The sequence below is a fragment of the Buteo buteo genome, chromosome 24, assembly GCF_964188355.1.
Source record: "Buteo buteo chromosome 24, bButBut1.hap1.1, whole genome shotgun sequence".
In the NCBI taxonomy this organism is placed as follows: Eukaryota; Metazoa; Chordata; class Aves; order Accipitriformes; family Accipitridae; genus Buteo; species Buteo buteo.
In genome coordinates this window covers 10,010,101-10,036,051 of record NC_134194.1, presented here as the reverse complement: position 1 = coordinate 10,036,051, position 25,951 = coordinate 10,010,101, and the positions used below count along the sequence as shown (strand labels likewise).

Genomic DNA, 25,951 nt, shown 5'->3' with positions numbered 1-25,951 from the left:
GCTACATTTCTGTAGAATGTAATGTCCATTAATCTGAGGAGAGAAAGCACTTACCACAAGACTAAATGTGGCATCTGATGTAGTAGTCTGAGTTACTCAATGGCTTGGCTAACACGCTTTCAACACTGGAGCATTCTACAAAGCAGACAGGACGTTACTTTTCGTTTTCTGGCACCTATGATGAGAGAGAAAATAGAGGTGTGGAAGATAGTAAAAGTAAAGTAATAGTGGAATTTATTCTTAAATTCATCTTTGTTTATGTAATACATTTTACAATGAAAACAAAAAGGCATTTTGGATCTAAAACTCAGAGCAAGAGGCTGAAGAACTCGAGTCAGACAAGACGGAGTCAATCATCTTTCTTTCTTTGGCTCCAGCTAGATCTGTTGAAAGCCAATGTAAACTGTCATACTGACAAGAAGTTTAATTGGAACCAAAGAAAGTGCCATCACATTAATGGCTTTACATGGGAAGTTTTGAAAATATGGACTTGAGCCTGATTTATTTTGATGCCTGCTGATGGGAAACATTTAAAAATGTGCTTTTGATTGATTTAAGTGAAGTGATAGGTTTGTTATTTCTGCATCAAAATTGTTGTTGTAAAGCATTTGCTGGAATATTTCTTACTTGATACGTTGCAGTTCAGTGGAGTGTTAACGAAGGTTTTGTGGTGACTTGACACGTCACTGTTGTGGCTGTCAGAGTTGCAGTTAATGATTTCCTGAATGGATGAAGGTGCAAGAGAGGAATTGTGGCCTCTTATTGCCTGGGTAGGAAGGAAAGAGGGTTTTTTATCACCCTCAGGGGAGTCCTGAGTTTTTATAGGTACAGTTTGTGGGTGTTTCTTACAGGGTTGAAGGCTTACTTATTAGAAAAAGCAACCTAAACATTATTTAAGAACTTGTGTTGAAATAAAAATAAAGCTAGTAACAAATACCCATCAGAGGCGAGGCTTTGGTCCAGAACATTTACAGCTAGAGATCTTTATGCCATTCTGGATCTTCAAATTTTTTAAAAGAAAGGGAGATGGTATGGATATTGGTTGATACATTAAGGGATAGCACTGTGTTTGATTTTAATACCTTTTTTGTTTGTGTTTCTATGTAATGTGAATTGTGACTTTTATTGCTTTGTGAGGTTTGAGACTTTACAGGCTTCATTGAAATGTTAGATAACTTGCTTGGACTGTTCGGTGTGTGCGTACTAAGCTTTCTCTATTTGATGCTTCTGGAGTGAGTTAATAAAGACTTTAATTAAATCTTGCATCAACTGGCACCAAAAAATATATTTAATTAAAAGATGTCTTGGATTCAAATAGTCCAGCAGTATTCCCTAGCTATTTTGCAAAGCAAATGTAGTTGCTAACACTTTTGAGTGAGCTTACCCATTCCCTAGACATAAGACTGACTTGGTTTGGAAGGAAGCACTGTGCAAGGGGTTCTCAGCAGCAGCCTTTGTATAATGTGGCAAGTGACACTTGCATTAGCTTTTCAAAAGGATCTTTGAATACCATTAGTTTTCATATTGAAAATAGTAAAGTGTAATACAAATATAATGTTAGTGGAGCTATTCCTTTTATTGCCAAAGCCATCCAATTTCAACTGATGTTTCTATTTAGCAGACTGATCATAACAAGACATACAGTAGTCACATGCGCAAACTGTTCCTGAGTGCTTTTGTTAATAATTCTGCTTAGAGCTGAAAACTTCCAGTAAATTGCTTGCATGCACTACCAGTTGGGATGCTATTTAAGACAGATGAAGAGGTCTCATATCGAGGGCAGTTTGGTTAATGCAAATTATAGAACAAGACCAGAATCAGCTGGCACTTGTGACTCTGCAGTGTCCTGGAAATTGTGAGCTGTTAAGAGACTTCAGCTTTCAGTGCTTTTTTTCCAACCCAGAAATAGCTTGCGGTTCAGCTGCAAGTCTGGGAATAAGAAGATCTGAATTTTATAGTTAAGCTCTGACTTCAGACTTCCAGGTCTATCTGACCTTGACAAGTCATCTCACTTCTTAAGTGTTTGTTTCCTTATCTGCAAGACTGAGAATTACCTTAATGTGTAAAGATTGATTACCTAATGTTAGCTAATGTTTGTCAACACTTGGAGAGTCCAAGAAAATGCTACGTTTGTATGTGGCATGTTAACCTGGCAGTTTGGGTGGAGATAATACACCATCTGTTTATGGAAAAAGGAGAAATCAGCTTTAAAAAACAAAATCTTGCCGCTCCTGACAAGGAAAATTGATGCTGGTTTTATTTTATATGTAGCTGCACGAATGTCTTGCTTAAAAGGATCGCATTTCTTTTCCCTGTTTCCAGCAATAAAACTTGGGAAAATAAATTATGCAGTTATGCAGAAAAGAAATGATGCAATTAAACACACTGTTAATGCTAAAAAAAATGAATCTACATCATTATCTTATTTAATGTTTTGCAGTTTTGTTACGATTGTATTCCAAGTGTTGAGCCTCGCAGAGCTTAAAATGAGAAGATTGGGGGGGGATGGAGTAAGAAACTGAATTGTTTCTGATGGATAATCTTTAAATACACTTAATTTTAAGGCTTTCTGTAGACATTTAAAACCTATGAGTGTGTTTGATGTTGATGGTGGAGATTAATCAGCCACAGTAAATGTCAGCAGTATGAGACAATTAGGTCAGATAACCATTGTGCCTTATGTCAGTCAATTACAAAGCATATTTCTAATAACAGAGGACCTTTCTGCACTTTCAGTAACAAAAAATGGTCATGTGTGAAGCACTGTACCTTTTTAGAGCAACGTTAGGCATGGCTGTCCATGAATATATGTTAACAATTCAGGAGTTTGATTAAATGAGGCTGGGAATGCGTCTACAGAACGAACAGCAGGCAATCTGATCTAAGCTTTATTCTTATATTCTAATTTTCTGAAGTAATAATGTAGTTTCAGTCATTTCATTAACTACTAAATACTGATTTTAGCATTCTTGTTTTCTTACATTGCTGCAGTAAAGTGAACAATTCTCAAATGTAAAAGCTGCAGCTTAATACAGCTTTAATTGATCAAAATTGAGTGCAGGCACTTGCTCTTGTCAGCATCTTGTATGGCACTGCAGCTGTTCGAGGCATCTTCTGATTGGTGTCTGTGCCAAAAGATCCTTGTGTTTGTACTGGTAATAAGAGAATCATTGCTTTGACTTTCCTTATTCAGACATCATCTACAAATACTGTTTAAAAAATTTAGGCGATCTTAAAACATTGCTTCTCCAAGCTGGTAGGCCTAAAACTCAATTAATGAGTTACTTAAAGAATTAAGCCAAGTACAGACCTCTGTGCAGATGACTGAAGCAGATAGACAACAGCAAGAAATGTAGCTTGAAGGAATTTGGGTCATCTCCAGGCACGTTCCTGGTGTTAAGAAGCAACTTTTAAGTGCAGTGTTGTTGGTATGTCTTAGCTAAGTTGTGTAAGGTCATCTTGCTACACTTGGTATCCTGAATGATTTTGTAACCTGTTTCCTAAAAGATATAGAAGAAACTTGATGTCTTCGCTGCTTTCCTTCTAGCAATTTAGAAATAGCTAGTGTTTTCACCCTAAATTTGAGGATGGAGCATGATATTGCTAATACAAAAAGCCATCTTCAGCATGTTGCAAATGGTGTTATTTTTTTCTCCCTTTGTAACTCTGATGGATTATCCTGTTTGTGTTGCTAATGCTTTCAGAAAGTGCTTTCTGCAGGTTCATGTGAAATAAATTAAAAAAAATACTCAACTTTGTCCCAGAGATTACATCTATGTGGATGTTGGAAGGTAGAAAAAAACCCTTGTGCTTAGCTATACCTTGATAACAAGGGGGAAAGTTCTATCCAGAATCAGTCATCTTAAGTAAGCCTTTTCAAGCGTCTTGTGCTTTTAATTGTAGGTTACAGTCTAAAGAACCCATTTCAACATACCTCACGTATACTATGACACTTGAAAAGCTGCAGTGAGTAGGCAGGGTTGTCAGCTATGAAGAACAGGCTTTGAAGTGTTTGTTTTAGTACTTTGAGATTTATGCCTTGAATTCCAGAGATTTTTTGCAAATGAAAATGTGAATACCTTAGCTTGGGGTAGCAAGCCAGTACTAGAAGAAGGGTGTATTTCCACATTTCTGGGAAGTGAATGCTTCCAGTAGCACTGAGTTGCATATTTTTCTGCACTGAAATAAAAAGAGCAATTCTTTTATTGGTTGTGGTTTCCGGTACTGTTTGCCTTGCTTTGACTGCATCTGTTCCCAGCAAGTGTGGCTTGCCTCACTGATATAAATAAATACGTAATAAATGATGTGCCATGCCTCTTGAGCAAACAGACTCCACTTGCTCCATGTGGGGTCAGATCAAGTGTGTCTGGCATTCCTGGGATGTGATGCAGCTAGACATGAATGACTGGACACTGTCAGTCAGGTGTGACCACAGGCTTAGTTGTGCTGCTAGTGACAGAGTTGGTAGTGTCATAACAAGGGTGGAGCAGCAGCCATCCTGGGAGTGGAGAAGGAAGGATCGCAGGGCAAGGCAGAAAAAGGGGCTGGAGATCCGGATGCAAAGGGTCAAAAGTATTGCCTGCTGTCTCGGGGCAGGGGATTAAGGAGCCACTGGAGGATTACTACTGTGCAGTTCCAGGATCGCCTTCTGAAAGTGCAAAATGCTTCCTCTTAGTGTGAATTTCATATTTGAGTTACATTTGCTGTTACGTATGTTAGCCTGCTTGAAGATGGAGCTGGTGGATGATCACCAAAAGCAGAAAAATGCTTAGTCTCCTCAAGTTCTTATGTTTTTCTTTGGTTGCCTGAGCCCATCCTCCTAGCCAACCTTTTCTGAGAGAAATTACAAATATCCTGTTGGATTTTCAGACTATCTTGCTGTGTCTGTCAATAGCAGTCTGTCAGTTTGAGGGTATCTGGTTGGTCCGCCAAGTTTTCCAGGATAGAGCTAAACTTTTAAATCATGTTGGATAAAAGGATTATGAAGCAGCTCTGTTGCTGACTCTAGTGCATGACTGTCACTTTTCCTTTATACCTGTTTTTTAATGCAATGCAAAGAAATTGTTAGGTGCGAAATTCTGTAAGCATTAAATTGGAAGACCTCTCTGTCAAGCTCTCAATTTTTTTTTTTTTCACATGGAGCTGGTGGGAAAAGAAATTATTAGTAGGAAGAAGAACACTTAATAAGGATACTTAAAAATGGAATGGTGCTTAAGAGGCTTTGTCAATAAGCAGTTTCAGGCCACAATCTGAAGAACAGCTTGAATGTCCCAAAGGATTTTTACAGCTATGCCAGTGAGTCTAATTACAGATAATACTTCTCTTGCTTAAGTCATGCCTCAGTTAAATCCTTATATCAGTGAGGCTGCTGTAACAGTAGTGTTAATATTGCTTTTTGTAATTTAGTTAATTGACTGTGACATACACTGAAGTTACATGTGTGTGGAATGAATAAATTGCTTTTGTCTGATCAGATGGATCTTAAAAAAATAAACCCACAAACTATTATTTTTTTAGGGATTATGTGAGGAGCGAATTGGAATCAGGATATGAAGGGCCAATGTACTTGGAACCTCTCTCTATGAATCGTTTCATGACTGCTTTAGTAGGTAAGTGCTTTAAATATTTGTGATGCAGTAGAGATCTCTGCCTAATTCTCTTCATTTAAACCTATGCATGTTTTACCTCTTGGTTTCAAATCTCACCGCTTTCAGTAGCTGTGATTCTCATTAATATGCAAGAAGCATGGGAGGCTAGGTGTATCCTGCCTGGCTTTTTCTATGCCACTGATTTACCAATACTCCTGTACTTGCAGTTTTGAAGTATTTTCTAGGTCTGTTTGTCGTGTTCTGTTCCTATGTTCGTATCAGACTCGCAATCTGATTCAGAAGGACTGGATTGTCCTATAATAATCTTTAGGTGGAAAGTAGAATAGGAACGTGTAATTTTAGAGCTTTTGTCAATGGAAGTCTTGTACAATTATTTATTCTTTGTTTGCTTTATAGATGAACACTATCATTCTCTTACAAAAAAACTGGTGAAATAGATTTGTGGGTGTGTGCATGGGACTACAGGCGCTTTTTTAATTATTTTTTTTTTTTTAATAGAGTCCCAGGGATATTTCTAATTAAAGAGTTAAGGAGTAAGAAGTCAAAACTACATTTAAATTTTGTTTGATTAGTGGCAGAGATGACTCCTCTACTTAAAAATCCCAAATAAGTCCTGAAGAATTGGACTTTCTAGACTGTTTCTTTACCCTTTGAACTTTGATTGGAAGAGAATAAATTCAGTGTTAAGGTTGCTACGCTATACCATATGTTGTACTGAGAGGATATTGGAATACACACACACCATGTGTATTTTAAAATTAAGCCTGAGACAAGCTTGGAAGAAAAATCTTCCTTAATTCCTTTCACTAAGATCTATGGTTTCCATCAGATTATTGACAGATTTAGTCAGCCATGTACTGTTGGCAAAACTCAGCTACTTTCTGTTTACTTGCAGCTGCTGCTGGCAGATATAAATGGGTTTACTTCTTTACAGTATGTTAGATCTACCGGAATATATACATCTCCTGTTTGCCTGCATTCTGACTTTCAAGTGTGGCATTTGTCTTTGCTTTTAATATTTTTTAATAGAAAAACGTAAGTATTTTTCAAGGAAAGGAAATCTTCTTTAGATATCACTTCTTCTCTCTTCTGAATTTCTAGATATATTATATTTTGCTGTCTTGTCAAATGACACCAAAGTACAACTAAAGCCTTTAGCATGTTTCTATGAGAAAATGTTTGTAATTAGTCCTTTGAATCTGTCAGGTGCAATGCAGGGTCCCATGATAAAGCAGAATTCTTCAGAGAGCTTCACAAAGCACCAGGCAGGCCTGGGCAGGAAGAGATCAGGAGGCATTGTGTCATTCAGTAACATTTAGACAAACTAAACCGAGAGTCAAACCCATTATGCTTCATCCAGGTTTTAATATGGATTAAAAATAAGCGAGAAGAAGATAATATACTGTTTTTATCCAATACAGTTTTGGGTTGTACTGGGTGTGAGACTGAAGTGTCCCCTTATTGTAGTTGTTTTTCAGAAGTAGGTGCTTGACTGTGCTACCAAATGTGTGTACGTTAACATACTTAATATCACCATTATTAATTTCCCCTGTTCTTTTAAAGCCAACTTGACAGTGTAATTTTAGTCTCGATGGCAAGCGGTTATCTTTGGGGAAGACCTGTGAAAGTGGGCTATGAGGCTTGACAGTGTTTTGTATAAATATGAAATACTTTCTCAAATCTGTTACATACAAAGGTATTTATCCAGTGCAAACTTCCATGTCTCAGGAGTATATTGCACTGAAACATGTTGTCTTCACAGCAAAATGAATATACAGGTGCTTTGCTCCATGTTTTTCTTACGTGTTCTGCCAGAGTGTTGTGCTGCAGCACTGTTGACAAAAGGCACGGAGGCAGGTGCATGGGGGAATAATGGTGCTACTGATACAGCTCTGGTTCCTAAAAGTTCTGGTCAGAATTAAGGGGATGATGTACAGTATGCCAGCTGGTTCACAAATTTAAGCTTTGTTAATGCTTTTATTAATTAGTGCTTTTGGAATGTGCTCTCATAGTCATTTCTTGCCCTTCATCTAATGCAGTCTGATGACTGTTGACTAGGGTTACTAATACGTTCCTAAATGCTGGATGGAGGAAATAAATGTCTTGGAAGACTGCCCCTTGGATGAGTGTGCTACTTTGTAATGTTCACAGCTGACATGCTCACAAAGCTGCCTGGTTTTAGAAGTGATGCTGCCATGAAGACTTGCTTTTTCTAATGCAATCATGGGACTATATGTTAACTTTTAAGATACTCTGTTTTTTGAATAACAGTTAATGACATAGCCAGTCAATTTAACATCAGCTTTTTAAAATTGGGAATGAAATAAAGACAGTTCCCCACTCAAAGTGGCTTGAACAGTGGCTGTACTGCATAGGCTTTCTTGTTGCACATTTTCCACTAGCTTACCAGCTGGGACGCTTTGGCTTCTTGTTGACACCATTTAATGTATTTGTGGAGGTTTTGGGAAGGAAAAAGAATGGGCAGGAACTTAAAGCAATAGATTTCTTACTTATTGCCTCATTCCTTAGCAGAGGAGCCTGGTGTCCTGCAGGAGGATTCCAGCTGTCGGGTTCCTTAGCTGTGTCTGGCAGTTTTCAGGCCACAGCATTTAAGTTTACAGAGTGCAAACATTCAGCTGGATTTGCTAGTCTTAACAGAGAGCTAGAGCGTTAAAATCTTGTTATGATTTGATATGAGGTACAAACTAATTTCTTCTGACTGATCCTGCTATGTTATGTGTAATGACTGACAGTGCACAGCCCTACATGGAGATAAACTGTGATTTACTGCAGAGAGAAATTGTCTGTCCTGAGCTAAGGTGCTGCTATCCCAGTTTAAAATGGGAAGTACCAGTCACTAAAAGCTCCACTGAAGACATTTTCAGGCCCTTCCTGAAGAGGTTGAGAATTGACAAGATGCAGACTTCAGGAAGGAGATTGGGGCCTCCAGAGATTGCTCCGTGTATTTCCTTTGATGGTGTACAGCTCTCCTTCCCATGACACATAACTTTTGATCAGTGTTTAATTTAAAAAGGTAGGAGGGTCAGAGAGTTTAGCAGGGATGACCAGCATACTCAGCACATCACTGTTGGAGGAGAGCAGGTTTTGCTGTTGCATGAGATAAGACTGAACTCAGAGGTCCTGTTTTGTGATTGGAGAGCTCCAGAGTCATCCCAAAGAGCGCTGGATTGTTTAACATGTTGTTGTCGCAATATTTTATTTCAGATGATGACACTGTTGTTAAATCCTGAAGAACATATTGGATGCTGATATTTGTATCCCTTTGTGTGTGAAGCTGGGTTGCCTTAGTTACCATGAGTCGCAGAAATCCTTGCAAGCTGACTGTACTGGGCTCCTGAATATTACAGCACAGCAGTGTGCTGGTGGTATCTTAAATAGGGTTGTAGCGGTGTGTCTGTGGGCAGAGAACAACAAAGCAGAGGGAGAATGCTTCAGAGCTGGAGTCTGTTGATCTTCTAAAAAGATGAGTAACTTTCTCTGAGGCTTATAAGATCCAGTATGCTGATAGTGTCTTGCTGAGAGCAAGGGTGCTTTTTCTGAAAGGACATCTGCTAATTCAAAAACACATCTAGCAAATTGACAGTAGGACTTAAACTTGAAAGAGGACAGTGTGAAGGAGGAAGAACTTTGTATGCTTAAGTAGTAGAGATTAGACATTGCTTTCAGCTCAGCTGCAGTTATTTTGAAAGCAGAAGTCCTTTCCTAGGTAGGGAAGCCAGGCGGAATGAAAGCAAAACCCTGGCACTGCTATTTCTTCTCTCGCAGCTTCCCTCCCCAACCCATCCAGAAGGGCTTACAAGGTCAGTAAGCTTATGTGAACACATGGAGTTAGTGCTGACCTAGAGATGTTAACAGCCTTGATTTTGTTACTCTGTTTTGCTAAGGCTAACTTCTGGTTTGGGGAAGAGTTGTGAAATGCAAACATCAGTGGAGGTAGCTCCAAAATGGAGCATAAATATTTGGGTTTAGTACCATGTATTGTGGCTTACAGATGTAAGCCAGCATAGATGGTGAACAAGGTTCTGCTTTTAAATAATGCACAATAAACCTTTTCCTTACTGCAAAATGATGAGTGAGAATTGTTCTTATCCAGACAACGTGCGTTTCACCCTATTCCGTTTCCTCTGAGATAAAGGGTACAGCTTCCAGTGACTCTAATGGGAGCAGTTATACTGGAGTGGTCTGCTTTAGAAATACCACTCTACAAATCTCTGGGTGTGTGGGAGAGATGTGCTTGTGTCCCTGCCAACCGTTAAAGAGAATTTAGTTGTTAATTATCTGTCACTTGCAAGCTTCAGTGATAATTTTGAGCAACTGCCTCAGGGCATTACGAAATTACTGAAGTCTCAGCTGCTGACCTGGCTGTTCTCCTGTTGCTGTTCTTGGCCAGTAATTCCTCTTGACAGTATAAATATTGTTGCTCTAAAAGCCATTTGGGACCTCTGATTACTTTTTTTGCATAGGTTGGGATGAAATAGTAGTTTAGTTGGGTTTCAGAAGAGCTACTGCTATGTATACAGATACTGATGGAATTTAAGTTGAGCTGGGGATGTTAAGGAGGAAGAGGGATGACTTGTTGGGTTATCCTCTGCATGATTTGTTCCTGGGACTTCATATTAATTTCAGTATGATTCTGCATGTGTTTTGGGTTTACATCTCACTAATCTGTAAAGCAAAAGCGTGCATAGTTTGAGAACGGTAACTTTTGTGACCCAGCAAAAGATGCCGAGGAGCCTGGTTTCATAACAGATATGTCCTAGTTAGAACTGTCATAATATGCTGGATGTTGATAACTGTGTTATGGAAAGATAATGTATTAAAATACTTTTTTTCCTGAAGGGGATAATCAGCTTGATTATAAAATACTGTGTTGCGTTTTCAGGTCAGCTGGTGGTATGTACGCTCTGCTCCTGCGTCATGAAAACAAAACAGATCTGGCTTTTCTCTGCTCACATGCTCCCTCTGCTGGCACGACTTTGCCTGGTCCCTTTGGAAACCATTGTCGTCATCAACAAATTTGCCATGATTTTCACTGGTTTGGAAGTTCTCTACTTTCTGGCATCAAATCTTCTGGTGCCCTATAACTTGGCGAAATCTGCATATAGAGAGCTTGTCCAGGTAAGACGGTGAACGTAACAATTTTATTTTCTTTGGCCTGATCCTTTTTTTGCAGGAAAGAAATAAAAAAATTCTTTGGCTGTCTTCTGTGCAACTGTGTGTGTGTTAACTCATGCTTTCTTAGCAAACCAAATGTGTTCCTATCCATAGCATCTTCTTTCTTTGATTTATGGTAGCTTATAATTTGTGTGGGTGAGCATAACCTATGAGTTATGATACTAGCCTGAAGTATGCTGCTGACCAGCTGAGTGTGTCCACTTTGCTTGGACTTTGCTTAGTCCTTCCCAAATCCAGTCTAAAATACAAGATTGTGGCAGCATGGAATTTATTTACAGCCTCATTAAGTGAGCAAGGTAGTCCCTGTGCATTAATTGTAGTAGCTGTTCAAGAAATGCCTTCTGTATGAAAAGCATTTGTAATTATAGTAGTGTTAAATTGGTGGTAACACTAAAGTTGATTTTGACTGTAATAATTAGTGACTTACAGTCAGTGATTTGTAACTTGGGACAGTGAATTGAAAGGTCTGTAGTATTTTCTTTAGAACAGCAGCATTGCTGAGACCTCTAACAAAAGACTTGTCAGATCAGTCTTCTCTATTTCTGCTGTGTATCCATTTTGTTAACACTTTGACATCTGATGTATATTCAGTTGAAAAGACACTTTGTTAGTGGTTCAGAAACATCACACCTCACTTTTTTATATTAAAAAATGTGTATATGCATCCTTCTATATGTTTCAATATAAAAAGATTGATGCGTGCTTGACTTCTGACTGACCCACTATTTCAGCTCTCACCACTTGCTGGACTTTCTTCAAACTAAGCCACTGGTTTTCTGCCTTCTGCTCTTCAGGCCAGAAACAGTCTGAAAACTAACTTGTTAAGCTCTCTCAAAGCCCTCTTTAAAGCTCTTTGCTGTCATATCTGTCATACACAAACAAAAACTTGGCAGCAGTAGGTGTCTGGTGTCCCAGGGTCTCAGCCTGTTATGTTGATCATTACTGTCTGGTTATTTATTTTGTATGCAATTGGTCTTTGGAGCAGGATTATCCTTCTGTGCTTGTACAGCACCTAGCATGGTCTGATCTCGTCCATAACTAACTTGTAGATTTGCTGATTAAAAACTAAGTCGGGAGCTAACTGGCAAAGCTTCAATATCCTTGTTTTCCAGTGGGAATAGGAAAATCATGCTTGCTATTTACTTAGAGCGGTAATGTTTGGGGTAAAGCAGTTATATGTCTTTGTGCAGCTTGAAGACTTAGAACAGGTTGGAACCAGCACTTCCATTTTCCATGTGCATGGACGGATGCAGAGTTTAGCTTCCTGAAGTCAAATTCAGATAGGATTCAGAGTTGAGAGTCATGTATCTATTTTTTGTTAGACACTTATGTTTAAAAGACTTCATTTTATGGATGTTTAGGTGCAAATGCATTCTGGGATGAGGGGGGAAATAGTTGTTTCTTGCAGATTTATTTTTTTTTTTTGGTCAGAATTGTGTTCTAAATACAGCTGTTACACGTCTCCTCATCTCTAGGTTTGCTTGTCTCTGCTGCCCACTAGTATTTCAGATCTTTGCATGCCAGGCTCTATTACAGTGTTGTAACTGGGAGGAAGAAGTATTCCTTGTACGTGGCCTTTGGACACTGATCATAGTCTTTGTCCTGAGTTTTTATGCTGAGAGCATGAAGTTTTTTCCTTGGGAATACAGAGAAAATGGCAGAAACTTTGTAATGTGGCACTGTATTTATAAGAAGAGTGTTGTATGCTGCTTTTCTAAATGGATGTAGTCGAGAGTGGGTTGGAATGAAAAGTTGTGTGTGAGTGATTTTTGCATTGTATTGACAATGGGAAAACTGGATTTTTTTGTTTTTAAAGAGCTTGCTGCTCTTTGCCTGTGTTCCTGAAACAGAATACAAAAAAATATTGGCTCATAGTGTGTTCTTGTAACTGGTTGCAACTCCACTAAAAATCAAGCTTAGTATACTTATTCCAGAGGAGGGTATTGCTGTTTTGTCTTGAATATTTTCCTACTTGTATTTCCATCATTATAACTTTGTGCACTAGTTAGTTTTCAATGATGCTTTCATCCTGGTGTTTGTGAGTTTACTACTATTTTACGCTGGATTTGATTGCTGTTTTGATATCAGTGGCAAAACTTAGTGAATATTGGGATGTTTAAACACCAGGAGTGTTTCCTGAGACAGCCAGAACAGGTGGACCAAGGCAGGTTTGTGTGTGTGTGTGTGTGTGTGTATTTCAGACTGTGGCTAATGGTATAATTTAAAAGCAGGTCCAGAACCTTGGCTGCCTGCTTGCAGCTGATGCCAAAAATACCTCACAGTTATGAATCTACATTATGAGCGTAGTATGACCCTTTCCCAATGTGGTGGAGCACGCTGCCAGGAGCTGCGCAGGATTGCTTGCATTGGTCCCAGGCCAAGGGAGAGGCCAAGGGAGTCTCCTGAGGGCAGATGCGCTTCCTTCACAAGTCTGTGTGCAAAGCTAAAAGCAGGAGCTTGGCACTGTATCCCTGCCAGCAGCGTATTGCTTGTGGATTGGCCACAGTACATACATCCTATGAATGTAATACCCTCATGCTTGTCACGAAAGACTAAGTAGGCAGCTTTTTTAGCATTTGCTAAAATTTGCTAGCCATTATGGATTGTGTGTTATTGTGGGAAGCAGGTGATGAGGAAATAGTATGAGTGGTTTCCTTTTTGACCTTTTGTATTAAGTCCAGCTATATGACGTTCCAGCTTCTTGGAAGTGACTGCATTGTAACTTAGTCTTTGCAATACAAAAGAAGTAATTTGAGCTTCAGTCTTCTGAAAAAACTCTTAAGCACAAATTTCAAAACACTTGGTGGATTAGGAACAGTCAGAAGTCTGGTACATGTTCTTTTTGAGATACTTAAATATAAAATGTCTGAGGTATGAAGTTTTTCCTTTAAAAACAGTTCAGCAAAGCAGAGGTACTGTGCTGAAGTGATGTGGCTCATACTTCAGTATGTAGTGTGTGCAGTGACTTGGCAATAGCTACACAGAAGACAGCATTGCTGTGACTTAAGCTGGGCAAAAAGGTATGAGAGGGTTGTGCATGAACTGGAGGCATGCATCCTCACCCCTCTGGCTGCGAGTGGGCTGCAGTCAGCAGCTCCAAGCCAGTTATTCATAGGAAGGGGCATTCAGCTGGTCTGATTGTTGCAGTCAGGTACTTGTCCCTACTTCAAGGCAGACAGCGGTAATTTGTCAAACTGTAATTTGATGTACCTTCTCTTCTCCTTTGGGATAGCTAATGCCATGTGAATTATCCTTAGCTTCCTTGTGACTATATTGTTGACTGTGCTTTTTGTTATCAAATCACAGGTGCTGTGAAGCAATAACAAACTGCATTTTTCTGTCTTGCCCAGGTGGTGGAGGTGTATGGTCTCCTGGCTTTGGGAATGTCTCTGTGGAACCAGCTGGTCGTCCCAGTTCTTTTCATGGTGTTTTGGCTTGTCTTATTTGCTCTTCAGATCTATTCCTATTTCAGTACACGGGACCAGCCTGCCTCAAGAGAGAGGCTCCTCTTCCTCTTCTTGACAAGGTAATTAACTGGTCTGCAAATAGTCGGTTTTCTGTTTTGGCTGTCTTCTGAAGTGAATGCGTGTACTCTTTTAAAGACTAGATATGTAGATTGGCTTTATTGCATTTGGATACCTTATAAATATTTGTCCTTATCACAACGACCATGTATGTAAACCCTGTTAAGCTTGTCCTTCAGAGAGGCATGGATTCCATTCAGAACAGAGAGAATTAGTAGAACGTGGGAGTTTCACAAAGAAAGCAAAATATTTCTTTGATGAGGGAATAGCTATAGTTAGAGCTTTGGTCCAGAAGTTGTTCTCAGTATACAGATTGATTTTAAGTCTGAGATATTTCAGCTGAAGTTCAGTCCAACTGATATATTACTCATTGTGTTGCTTTTTGAGCCCTTTCTGTCTTGCTGCTTTATTTGGGTGTGGGACACCTTCCTGAGTTCATCCAAGCAACTGAAGTAGTCAGCTCCCACAGTAACTTCTGAGCCCAGTGGTTAATTTGGCAAAGGTATAAAGGTCTTATAGATACCAAGTCCCCAGAAGCTTTGTAAAAACTGGTTGTAGGGTAAAGGAGAGAGGCCTGTGTTAGTGCTTTTATTGAGAGAAAGGTAGTATTTGAGGGATTCTTCTGACTGGACCCTGTGTGCCTTTGCTGGCTGTTTACCTAGAAATTACAGCACACAAGAGGGAGCTGGAGTGTAGAGCAGAGAGGAACTGGATGTGTTGCAGAGGGTAGGTTAGGCGAATTGGATAGTGCAATACTGGGATGGGGAGAAAAGAGGTAATAGTTGTCTAAACACACAGGTAACAGGACATACTCTTTAGAGACCATACATCATCAGTTCTTCTGTTTGGGTAGCAACTTGTTTGAGTAACTTGCTCATCAGTACAGTTTTCCAATCAGACTTTCCAATTGCTTAGCTTTTTCTTGGCTCTCTCTGTGTCTATATATAGTGCTATAGTGTGAGCTGTCAAAATTCATTATCATTAGGAGAAATGCCAGGGATTTTATTGCATGTGGTATTAAAATTGCTTACGGTGTCACACTGTATTATGTAAAAGCACTATGTTACCTGGTTGTTAACTAAACCATTGGTGTCTGAAGATTTTCCTCCTGTTCATCTCTGCTGCAATTTTAGTTTTGTTACAATAGAGTACTGCATTTAGCAGTTAGCAGAGGTGGAGGAAGCTATCCTTTTCCTTGTAAATAAGTTGAGTTTATTCCTACACCAAATTGTTAAAGACTTCCCCTATTCATGGCAGAACAGGGAACTTGCTTTGCAGACTTGCATTGGCTTGATCTGAGTGAATGAATACCAATTGATCTCTGAAGTTCTTCCTGCAGTTGGAAAAATACAGAAAAACTATGCAAATGTTCTCAGTGTTTTCAGCCCTGTCACAGTAGAAAAATAATAAACGCTTATTCATCTTAAAGAACACAAACTCAGGTAGTACCACTGACAGCCTCTTACCCCTTAAGAGGGAGCTGAAATACCTTGTCAGGCCAGTTAATACTGTAGTATTGGCCGTTCAACAAAACGGAAGAAATGATGTGCTCTTCCATGAAAGTGAGTGAATTCTGCATCTGTGCCCTTTAAGTGTAATGATTGCTTAAAATAGTGTGGCTGGAATTCAGGTGAGAGTAATTGGGGTGTGCAGAATAGCTGTGTCCGATTTTTTAAGAACATCTGAGTGGCTGTACTAGGTCAGACCAAATATTGATCTACCCTAGGATCTGCTTTACAGCAGTGGCCATAAATGGGTGCCTGGAAAGATGCCCACCTGTAGTATGACAAACAGGGCGCTTCCTAGTACTCATCCAGGCCCACATCTAACTTCAGCTGTCAGGCTGTAACCCTCAAAAGACTTCTCTTCCATCAGTTTGTTCTTTTTGCCCTTGAACCCATGTATGCTTGTGTCATTTGAAAGATCCCGAGGCAAGGAGTTTCACAGCGTAGCTTGGTCTGTATGATGAAAACTCCATTTTGATTGTCTGAATCCATGTAGTTTCATTCAATGCCCTCAATTCATGTATTGGGGGAGGGGAGGGTGAAAGACCAAACAGTTCTTTTCTTTAAAATCCAGAGTAGCATAGGTCTGTTCTTCTCAGACTGGAAAGCTCTTACTTGCATGTTTGCTGTGTAAAAACTGTTCTGTAGCTTTCATTGTCCTTGCTGCGCCTCTCAAAACTCTTTTTGGTAAGTATGTAACTGCTGTGGTTTTTGAGAAGCCTTGAAGAGTTCAGCTCTTTGGGACAATTTATAAACTTGTGCTTGACACATAAGCATAACACTGAGAGCTCCCCAGGCTTCTATTTGAGCTTTTAAGCTCCTCTGGGACCCTTGCATAGTAGATCATCTGGAAGGAAGTTTAAGAAAGGTACTAAAATTACTCTGACATAAAAAAACCTGAGCATCAGGCAGAAAAGCCAGGATTCTTGATTTCTGATAGTTTATTTTGAAGCAAAACTTAGAGTTCCTAAAATATCCTACAGAAGTAGCTGCTTTAAATACTGTGTTTCTCACTACCTTGACCGGCAGGAACTTTTTCAGCCCTGCTTGATTTGATAGACAGGCAGAATTTGAAGGCTTACCAGAAGCACCTGCAAATAGTATATGTAAACACATCAACATTTTCTGCTGTGAATTGCTTTCAAAGGAGATTTCTGATTAAAGTAATTATTAAGAGAGGCAAAGTAAATGTCTCTTGGATGAGCTTTGTTTATTCGTGAAGCATATGCTTCCTCAAAACTCTTTTGTCAGAGCACTGGACTAGTTCACTCTTCAGTCAGTTAATTAGCATGACATGTTTTTGACCACCATAATTTCTCTCACCAGACTACTATGCTGGTGAACAAGCAAAGATTTTTTTTTTAATTTTTTTTAAATGAGTGGGGGTGTCAGTGTATTACTTTGGATTATGTATGTGAGGATTTCCAGATGTGTAATCCCTGACTGACAGCTGGGTCTTTACTTAGTGTTGGGGCATGTGGGTACACTGCACTGCACTCCCCTTGTTCTGTCAGTGTTGTGTTTCAGAAGCCGAAGTATGTTCTGAGGCTTAGGCTGCTCCAAATATTGCAATGCCAGGATCAGCAGAAGAGCAGCCCTAAGGTGAGGAAGCTGAAGTAATGCAGCTGTTCTCAGCATCATCAGATGTATTCTGGGGTCTCAATATGTGGGACTTCTGTAGCAAAAGAGAGGAAGAAGCTTGCTGAGGGAGAATATTCTTTGCTGTCTTATTTTGCTGCTTGTGGCTCAGTCATTTGAAAGACAAATGTTTTCTACTTGAACCTGATGTGAATGCTACCAAAAAGCCCCCAGTCTCCCAATAGTATTTATCAGTTTGATTTTTGCACTATTGTGGATCTGAGTGGAAAGTGCCTTAATCTGCTTTAACTCTCGTTCTGGTATCTGGCTGAAGTTTCAGCAAGCAACCTGGGTGCGTTGTGGCTGTCGAATTGACTTGGTTATGAAAACCCCACGCAAGCAGGACAGTGCCACCGTGTGGCACAGCGCTGGAGGGGGACCATAGTACAGCCCTAGCTCCAGCCCGACAGCAGCATTAGCTGGGGAGCTAAGATGAAGTTGTCTCAGAAAGAAGGAACAGAATAAGTCTCATCTTTCGATAGGAGGTTTCATGGTGGTGTAGAGCTTTTAATATTTTCATTAAACCAATCCAATTTTGTCTCAAAACCAGCTTGCACAGTTAACAGGACAAGGGGAGAGCTCATCACATTGCTTTTAATTGATGGACCTTTTCTTTTTGTTTCTTTTCCCCTCTCCTCCCAGTATTGCTGAATGCTGTAGCACTCCGTACTCACTGCTGGGCTTGGTCTTCACAGTCTCTTTTGTTGCTTTGGGAGTTCTGACTCTCTGCAAGTTTTACTTGCAGGGTTACCGAGCATTCATGAATGATCCTGCTATGAACAGGTAAGTGCCTCGTTGTGCCTCGGATCTAAAAAGAACCAGGCAAAAATGGATTTATATAGAAATATATAGGTTGCATTGCCATTTTTTAACTTGGGAACTCCTGGGTATCCTTGGCAGGCTTTTTGTATGCCAGTGTATGCATTGCAAGGATTTGAGGTGAAAATACAGCTTGTCACAGACTTGTTGGGAGATGGTTCATTTCTGTAACAAATTCAGGGCTGTTAGCTGGGATTTATAATTGCACAGTTTGATTGTCTTAGTGCTTTCATTTTCATGAGTCACTGGAAAATTTTCACATACCTGGATAATATAAACACTTCATATTTCCATTTCCTCATTTACCCTGTAGTCATGTGTGAAACATGACTAACCTATGAGGCTTAAAACATAGCATTGTATGGATTGCCTGTAAATTACTATGGGAAATAGCCAAAGTATAGAAACTGCGTTCTCCTAACACTTGTCCGAACTTGTCTAATATGAAACTGGGATCCTAGGTATGACACTACCTTCCTCAGTTATTCCAGCCCTTAACTCTATAGAAAGTTCAGACCATATGCAAAAGAATGTTTTACATTTTGGATTCCAAGATGTGGAAGCAAAAATGGTATAAATTGGAGTTGCCCAGGAGTAGTCTACATAAAAGTATCTTTTGGGGAAGCATGTAGTGCTGGGTGATCTGTACTTCAACTGCGTCACATGCTGGTGCCAAATTGTGCTCCTTGGAGGTATTAAATTCAGTCTGAGGTTCCAAGCCAAAAAGAAGTGGACAGCTGTATTTGGTGTAGGTAAAGAGAGAATAAACTGAAAAACGCCTAAATTGCTGATTTGCCTAAACTGGGTACTAGGTGAGGTGTTGAGTCAAGGATGTTTCCCTAGGGCCAAAGGACAGACAGGAGGGTGGTGATGGGGAAATATAAGAAGTGGAGAGGGTCTTCATGGTGATCTAGGAATGAGGCTGACTGGTGCCCAGGTGTAGACATAGCAGGGCTCCTTCAGCCTTGTGTAGGCAACACTGAAGCTGGTGGGTTCCTCCTCTTAAGATATAACCTGGGTCCTTAAGATGGTTTGTGCTGGGGGCATGCTGTCATTGGGTGGTGTCTGCTGGGCTGGATGTAGCCCATGTGCTGCTAGTCAGGAGTAGGGTTCTCAAATCTGCTAGTTCCCAACCCCCAACAGCATTTCTGAAAACATTCCTCTCTGGTTAAAGCCTTAGCAGGGACATCAGTAAAAGCTAAACCCACTGATGTTTGAAGGGTTGTGGCAGAAACAGGCAGTTTATTTCCTGGTGTTTCTAGATGTATTTTTGAACCAGCATTGACACACAGAAAGATGTGACTGATTGTTCTTTTGACTGTGTTGATCTGCAGGGGAATGACTGAAGGAGTCACACTCCTCATCCTGGCTGTGCAGACAGGTTTGATAGAGCTCCAAGTTGTGCATCGGGCATTCCTGCTCAGTATTATTCTTTTCATTGTGGTGGCATCCATACTTCAGTCCATGCTGGAAATTGCTGATCCCATTGTCTTGGCATTGGGAGCCTCAAGGGACAAGTAAGAGACTGGTTTCCTAAACTGAAAGTTACTCAGTGCTGTTTTAGGAGGTGATAAACGAGTAATTGATGGCCTTATTTGGATTTTTAGTATCTTGTAAAGTTACCCTGTCTTTTTTTTTTGTGTGCAGAGTTATTTTTCTAGTCTAAATTCTCTAGTTTTTCCCTCTCTATCCTACTCCCTCAAGGGCACACAGTAATACTGTTCATCATTCTGTATGCTGTCAAACGGGTGACTTTGGTCACCTGCTCCTGCTCAGGACTGTGTCCATCCAGCCTGTGCAAGACCATGCTGTTCTGCAGCTGCTGGCTGCCCACTCTGAATATTACACTGTTCAGTGTCTTTTCTCACTAGGAAGAGTGTCAGTGCACTGTGGTCTCAGTTAACCAAATCCAGGACTCGAGTGCCTGTGCTTTCCCCACCCACACTCCATTGTGTGGATTTGCAGAATGGTTTTGCTTAACCTCCTCTGCAGTGGGGTAGGTTTCCCTCTAATGCAGTGATCTCAGCCATTGAAGATGGGAAGTTTCTATGAGTGACCTTGTGTTAGATATTCTAAAACCTACTTTTTTGTGAGGCTGTGATCCCAAAATGGTAGGGTTTACTGGCAGAAAATAAGAGGTGGAAGGCTTGCATTAGCGTACCAGATGTTCTGATCATGTGGGATTGTCATTAAGTTTATTTTTTGCTTTGAAGAGCTGTATTGCTATCTGATGTTCTTGTATTAATCTGTTTGTATCGTTGTTAATTGCTTGTGTCTTTTCCCTTTCTGTAACCTGTAAGTGAAAAAATAAAAGAGAAGGTTTATTTATGTGTAGAGAGTTTGTTTAGCTTAGAGGCTACTTGTAGCCAGCGTGTTCTGCCTGCAGCAATGTTAACTTCAAATATACTAACAGAGGAAAAGGGAGTAGAGCCAGGATATGAGCATCTGCCCAGCTTAAACAAGCAGTCTGTGGTGATAGCGAGTTTTAACTCTTCTGCCAAATCTCCCGGGCAGTTCTAAATCAACTAGGATCAGGATAAATTCCATTTCAGCTGTCCCTTTCTTTCTCACCCACAGACACAGAGTTGCAGACCTCCTAGTAGCATTCTGATGTTTCTTCAGACTGTATTAAATTAGCTGGTTTCTGCTGCTGTCCTGTCCCCCCAATACTTTCACTTTTTCTGTACCTCATTTCCAGAGCTAAATAAGGTTAAAATACAAACTGAGGAACATGTAGAGGTAGTATAGTAAATTACTAGAGATACTCTGAAAGCCTTCACAAATGGGTGGGTGTAAAAAGATTGATGGTGTGTTTAGGTTGAGGAGGAGGTTAGGAAGAAGTAAATGATAGGAGCAGAGTAAGGACTGGCAGAGATGGATGTTCAAGTCCTGCTATGTTTCTTCCTTTGCGATCCCTGAATGGGAGAATATACTTCTAAAGACAGAAGGGTTAAATCTGGTGATGAAAGGAAGTACCTTTGCCCCATGCGTATTAGCAAAGAGACATAGAAGAGTTGTAGTAAGTATATAATCTGGGAGAACTGTGTCTATATAGAAAAGTGTACAAACAGTTACATGCTTATTTAATAATTTTCTTTATTTTAATGAGCTTTCATCTAAATCATTCAGTATCTCAGGTACTTAATTTGTCTAACCACTGACTTGACCCGTTATGACAATTACTGTAGGTGAATTTTTGCCCATAATCTTTGTCTTTGTATTGAAAACAGCAGAAGTCAGATGAGAGGGAACTCTTCATAGTTCATGTGTTGTAGATATGCATGCTGGGAATGAGACTGTGTCCAAGTAAAATAGAAGCTCCTTTCAACAAGTTAAGGCCTTGAGCAAACATCTAACGTGCCTACATCCAGCAGTCAGCCTATTTTTATTCTGACACTCAAATCCGACTTAAAAAATAAAAACCTATTGTGTTGGTTGCAGGAGTCTGTGGAAGCACTTCCGAGCAGTCAGCCTCTGTTTGTTCTTACTCGTGTTCCCTGCGTACATGGCCTACATGATTTGTCAGTTTTTCCACATGGATTTCTGGCTGTTGATCATTATCTCCAGCAGTATTCTAACCTCTCTTCAGGTAAGAATGTTAGCCCTGTAGTAACTGTGAAGCCCTGCATTAGCTGTGATCCTGTTACTCTGGGGGGGGAAATATATGATGATAAAAGAACAGGGATGGTAGAAGGGCAGAAGTACAAGATACAATATAAAATCTCTTTCTTTATCCTGTATCTGAGTCTAAGGAGCTCCTAGGGGTGGGCTGAGAACATAAGTGAATGGAAGTCTATTGCAAATTGTAAAGCCAGAAGGCTTTTGAGGCCATACCTATCATAGTAAAAAGGTTTTTTTTCCCCAGAGTACTTTAAGTATTGTTATTTAGCTGTGGCTCTTTGAAAGCAATTTGATGTTCAAAACAATGTAGTGTAAATAGAGGAAATGTTTTCTACTATAAGTATTTGTTATAACTTGGTTTTTTTTAATTATTACATTTCTAAAATTGCCTCTCATAATGCTCAGCACTTTTGTTTAATCAACTCTGCTATGTTCTGGACTCAGAGAAGTACTTGGGAACAAGCTTAAATGCTTTGCAAGAAATAGTGACTTCTATTTGTCTTGAATTTCAGCAGCAATTTTACTACTTTGGGGCTTGCCTGCCCTCTGTCTGATTTGGGAACATTGTGTGTACAGAGCTTGATGGACAATGCTGAATGACTTAAGTGCCAATTCAGAATTGAATGCTGAGCTCTTGGTCTTGCTCTGTGTTACAGGTGCTTGGGACACTCTTCATTTATGTTTTGTTTATGGTGGAGGAGTTCAGAAAAGAACCAGTAGAAAATATGGATGATGTGATTTATTATGTAAATGGCACGTACCGGCTGCTGGAATTCCTCGTTGCTCTCTGTGTGGTGGCATACGGTGTCTCAGAAACAATCTTTGGTGAATGGACTGTGATGGGTTCTGTGATCATCTTCATTCACTCCTATTACAATGTGTGGCTGCGGGCCCAATTGGGGTGGAAAAGTTTCCTGCTTCGAAGAGATGCTGTAAATAAGATAAAATCACTGCCTGTAGCCACAAAAGAACAGTTGGAGCAACACAATGATATCTGTGCCATCTGCTACCAGGTAAGAATGGCAGTCTCAGAAGATGGACTTGAATTGAAATACCTCTGGACTGTCAAGTTCAGTCTGCAAGTAGTAAAATAAGTTACTTGAATTATGTTTAATGAGTAATACTGTGCTCAGTAAGTTACTTGAAATACCCAGTTTTCTGCTTTATGTAAATTGATTTGGAGTGCTGTCACCGATTTATGAATAAAGAGATAGTTTGAATATGTTTAAATTTTCATTCTTTTTTCTCCCATTACACAACAAACTGCATCCTTGAGCTTCTTTGAAAGCTCTCATGTTTGGGTTGAGCCGGTCTCAATAGTAACAGCAAATGTGCCCTTTTTATTAGTGGAAGATTTTGTTAGTGAAAGACAATGTGTACTCAGTAGCTGATGTGTTGTTATTCCATAGAAGCAGCTCAGTCTCTACAGACATTGCTATCTATTTCTACTTCATGTGCAATGTCAGTTTTATAACAGAAACCTAATTATCAAAAGGTTAAGGGTCTTTCTAATGTAAGCCAGCAGATGTAAGGACCTTAGAAATTAATGCTGAAAGTAATATCTTTACTGCACCTGTAGGTCCAAAGTATCTTTCTCTTGGATAGAAATTGTAGTTCTTTATGATGGTGAAAGAACTACCCTAAGATTAGTAGTGTGCAGTTGGAGTGCACTAATTTGGACTCCTAGTTTGATTCAGATTCTTCGAAGAGTAAAACTACTGCTGCCAGGTTGCATGACAGTGTTTGAAACACCAGACTGGTAATACATGGCTCTGAGCTGACAACAGTTAGGGTGTTACTTCATTTCTGGTTTGCTACTGTTATATGTTGCATCTGTAGGGGTGCTGGTTTTGACTTGCACAATTGTTTCTTAAACCAACTAATCCTGTGACTGTCATTCTACAAAAGTTTTTATTTAAGTGTAATAATACCTTACAAACAAAGCTTTTTGCCTAATTGCTGATCCCTGTAATATCAACAGCCAGACCTGGCTTGCGTTTGAATTTTGTGTGTATTTGAATGCGGAGGCTTGTTGGTATGAAGGAAGGAACATTCTCTTACTTGCCTGTGGACTGCTTCTGTCTCCTCTGTCTAGTGGACCCATTAGATGTATGGGGTGAGGGAAGAGAAATGGGATTACAAATAATATGATCTTTGGTTTTTTGTGTCTTTCAGGATATGAAAACTGCTGTGATCACACCATGTAGCCATTTTTTTCATGCGGGTTGTCTTAAGAAATGGCTGTATGTGCAGGAAACCTGCCCTCTGTGCCACTGCCAACTTAAGAGCCCTTCACAGCTACCAGGACTGGGACCAGAGCCAGTTCAACAGCCAAATCCTAGTGCAGAGCAAAATACGAGACCTGGAGATGCAGCTGAGCCCCCTGGTGTTGAACATGACAATGGGCCAAATATGAAAGACAGCCCTAGCAAGAGCAGTGGACAGCCTGCTGTTGGACAGGACAGCCTGGAGGCCTCTGCTGAGATGGAGGGGTCTCAAAGCCTGGACAGTGACACAAGCCCATGTGAGGCCAGCCAGGGAGCAGCTTGTGCTGCAGAACTAATTGCAGCCCCAGAGGGGTGCCCTGCTCGAGATCCGAGGGTTTGTGTCGAGCTCTAAGATGACAAAGGATGACGCGGGAACAAACACATTTCAGAGATCCAAGTTTGACTCAGAAGAAAACCTATCCTTCCACAGCTGTGAAAGAAGTTTAGCTATTATTGCTGGTCAAAATGTAATCTCCCATGCTGATTTTTATGGGCTGCTTGGTAGTGGTAACTCCAGTGAGATGTAGTAGAAATGACTCCAGAAGCTCTCTGAACTGTGGGCATAGGAAGGATGTCTGGAAATAAATTGCAGTGAAAGAGTGTTTTCAAGACGTAGGTGAGGGATAAGAGGAACAAGAGGTCTGTGAGAAGTTGTAGACAGACGGACAGAATGCTAGCTTTTGTTTTGATTAGGAAGAGGGTATCGCATACGGCCATGTCCCAGGGTACCTGAGAGGCGTTAAATGCAGTGAGTTGCTAGTCTCTGACCGAGGTGCAGCTTCGGTTGCTGACAAAACTTTTTATGGCACGTAAGCAAAAAATCAAAGATACAACAGCAGTGATTGTACTAGAAGATGGAAGCACTCTTAATACGTCATGTGTATGCTTTGGGTGTTCTTGGTGGGGCAATTGCATTTGAATTCATGTAATCTATAGTGACTCTTGACTTTTATGACAGAGTCTTCAATATTTTGATGTATATGAAACTTTTGCTAATAATGGGCACAGTCTGGGCTGCATGAAGTAAACTAAAGCTCTAATGAACACTTTGACCTCTGCTACCATGTGCAGGAGGAAAGTGGGATGAGTTTTAGGGCACAGATAGAGGCCTTGCAGTACTGTGCTGTGTAATGTTTAATTCTTGCAGCTGAATTAAAACAGTATTAAACTCTGGCGATATTTGCACTTTGGGAATGAGTACATTATTGTGTATGATCAGACTCCGCAAATGCCACTTTTAAAGCTGTTAATAGGTTTGCACCTTTTTTTCTTTGACAAGGACATGTCCATACTTAAATTTTTACATGCATCATGGCTTCAAGTAGAACTAGGGACTGGGGTGGGGAAATAGGTGGGAGTAGGGGGCAGGCAAATTTTTTTATGTGAATTTTGATATGAAGAGAAATTAGTCACTTATTTATACGATAGGCTTGACTCAAGTGTTTTTCAAAGTTGGTATTCCTAATGTGAAATGTGATACTATTTTATTTTTAGTAGTAAATTTGGATGTAGACTGACAGACATAGCTGAATGTCTTAATAAATTACATTTGAAGATTTTTACACCTGGTTATGTGATTCTTGTACTGAAATTCCATGAATTAAGTATGTTGAGAGGCTTTTCTGCAATAGTAGCTCTCTGTTCCCCTTGGAGATCAATGGAACTTCTGATGCACATGCTTTCCCCCATTTCCACTGTGTGTCGTGGTGGTACCTCCTGGCTGCCTCTGGTCCTTGCTGCCCGATCATGGGCAAAACAGAACAATAGCAGAA

At 40.1% G+C, this 25,951-nt stretch overlaps 1 protein-coding gene across 5 annotated transcripts in view; it reads left to right on the top strand.

Annotated features, from left to right (window-relative positions):
- RNF145 (ring finger protein 145) overlaps positions 1–25,741 on the top strand; it is a 55,252-nt gene extending 29,511 nt beyond the window's left edge. For 3 of the 5 annotated variants that reach the window (XM_075056883.1, XM_075056884.1, XM_075056885.1), the window contains exons 4-11: positions 5,518–5,609; positions 10,513–10,748; positions 14,156–14,331; positions 18,115–18,255; positions 19,626–19,808; positions 21,733–21,880; positions 22,569–22,925; positions 24,088–25,741. In XM_075056883.1, coding sequence (XP_074912984.1) covers positions 5,518–5,609; positions 10,513–10,748; positions 14,156–14,331; positions 18,115–18,255; positions 19,626–19,808; positions 21,733–21,880; positions 22,569–22,925; positions 24,088–24,531 — 1,777 coding nt within the window. In that variant the 3' untranslated portion in view covers positions 24,532–25,741. Of the gene's footprint in view, positions 1–5,154; positions 5,296–5,517; positions 5,610–10,512; positions 10,749–14,155; positions 14,332–18,114; positions 18,256–19,625; positions 19,809–21,732; positions 21,881–22,568; positions 22,926–24,087 lie in introns of those variants that run through there. The other 2 variants (XM_075056886.1, XM_075056882.1) reach the window with 2 other exon arrangements.
- Positions 25,742–25,951: the final 210 nt, after the last annotated feature.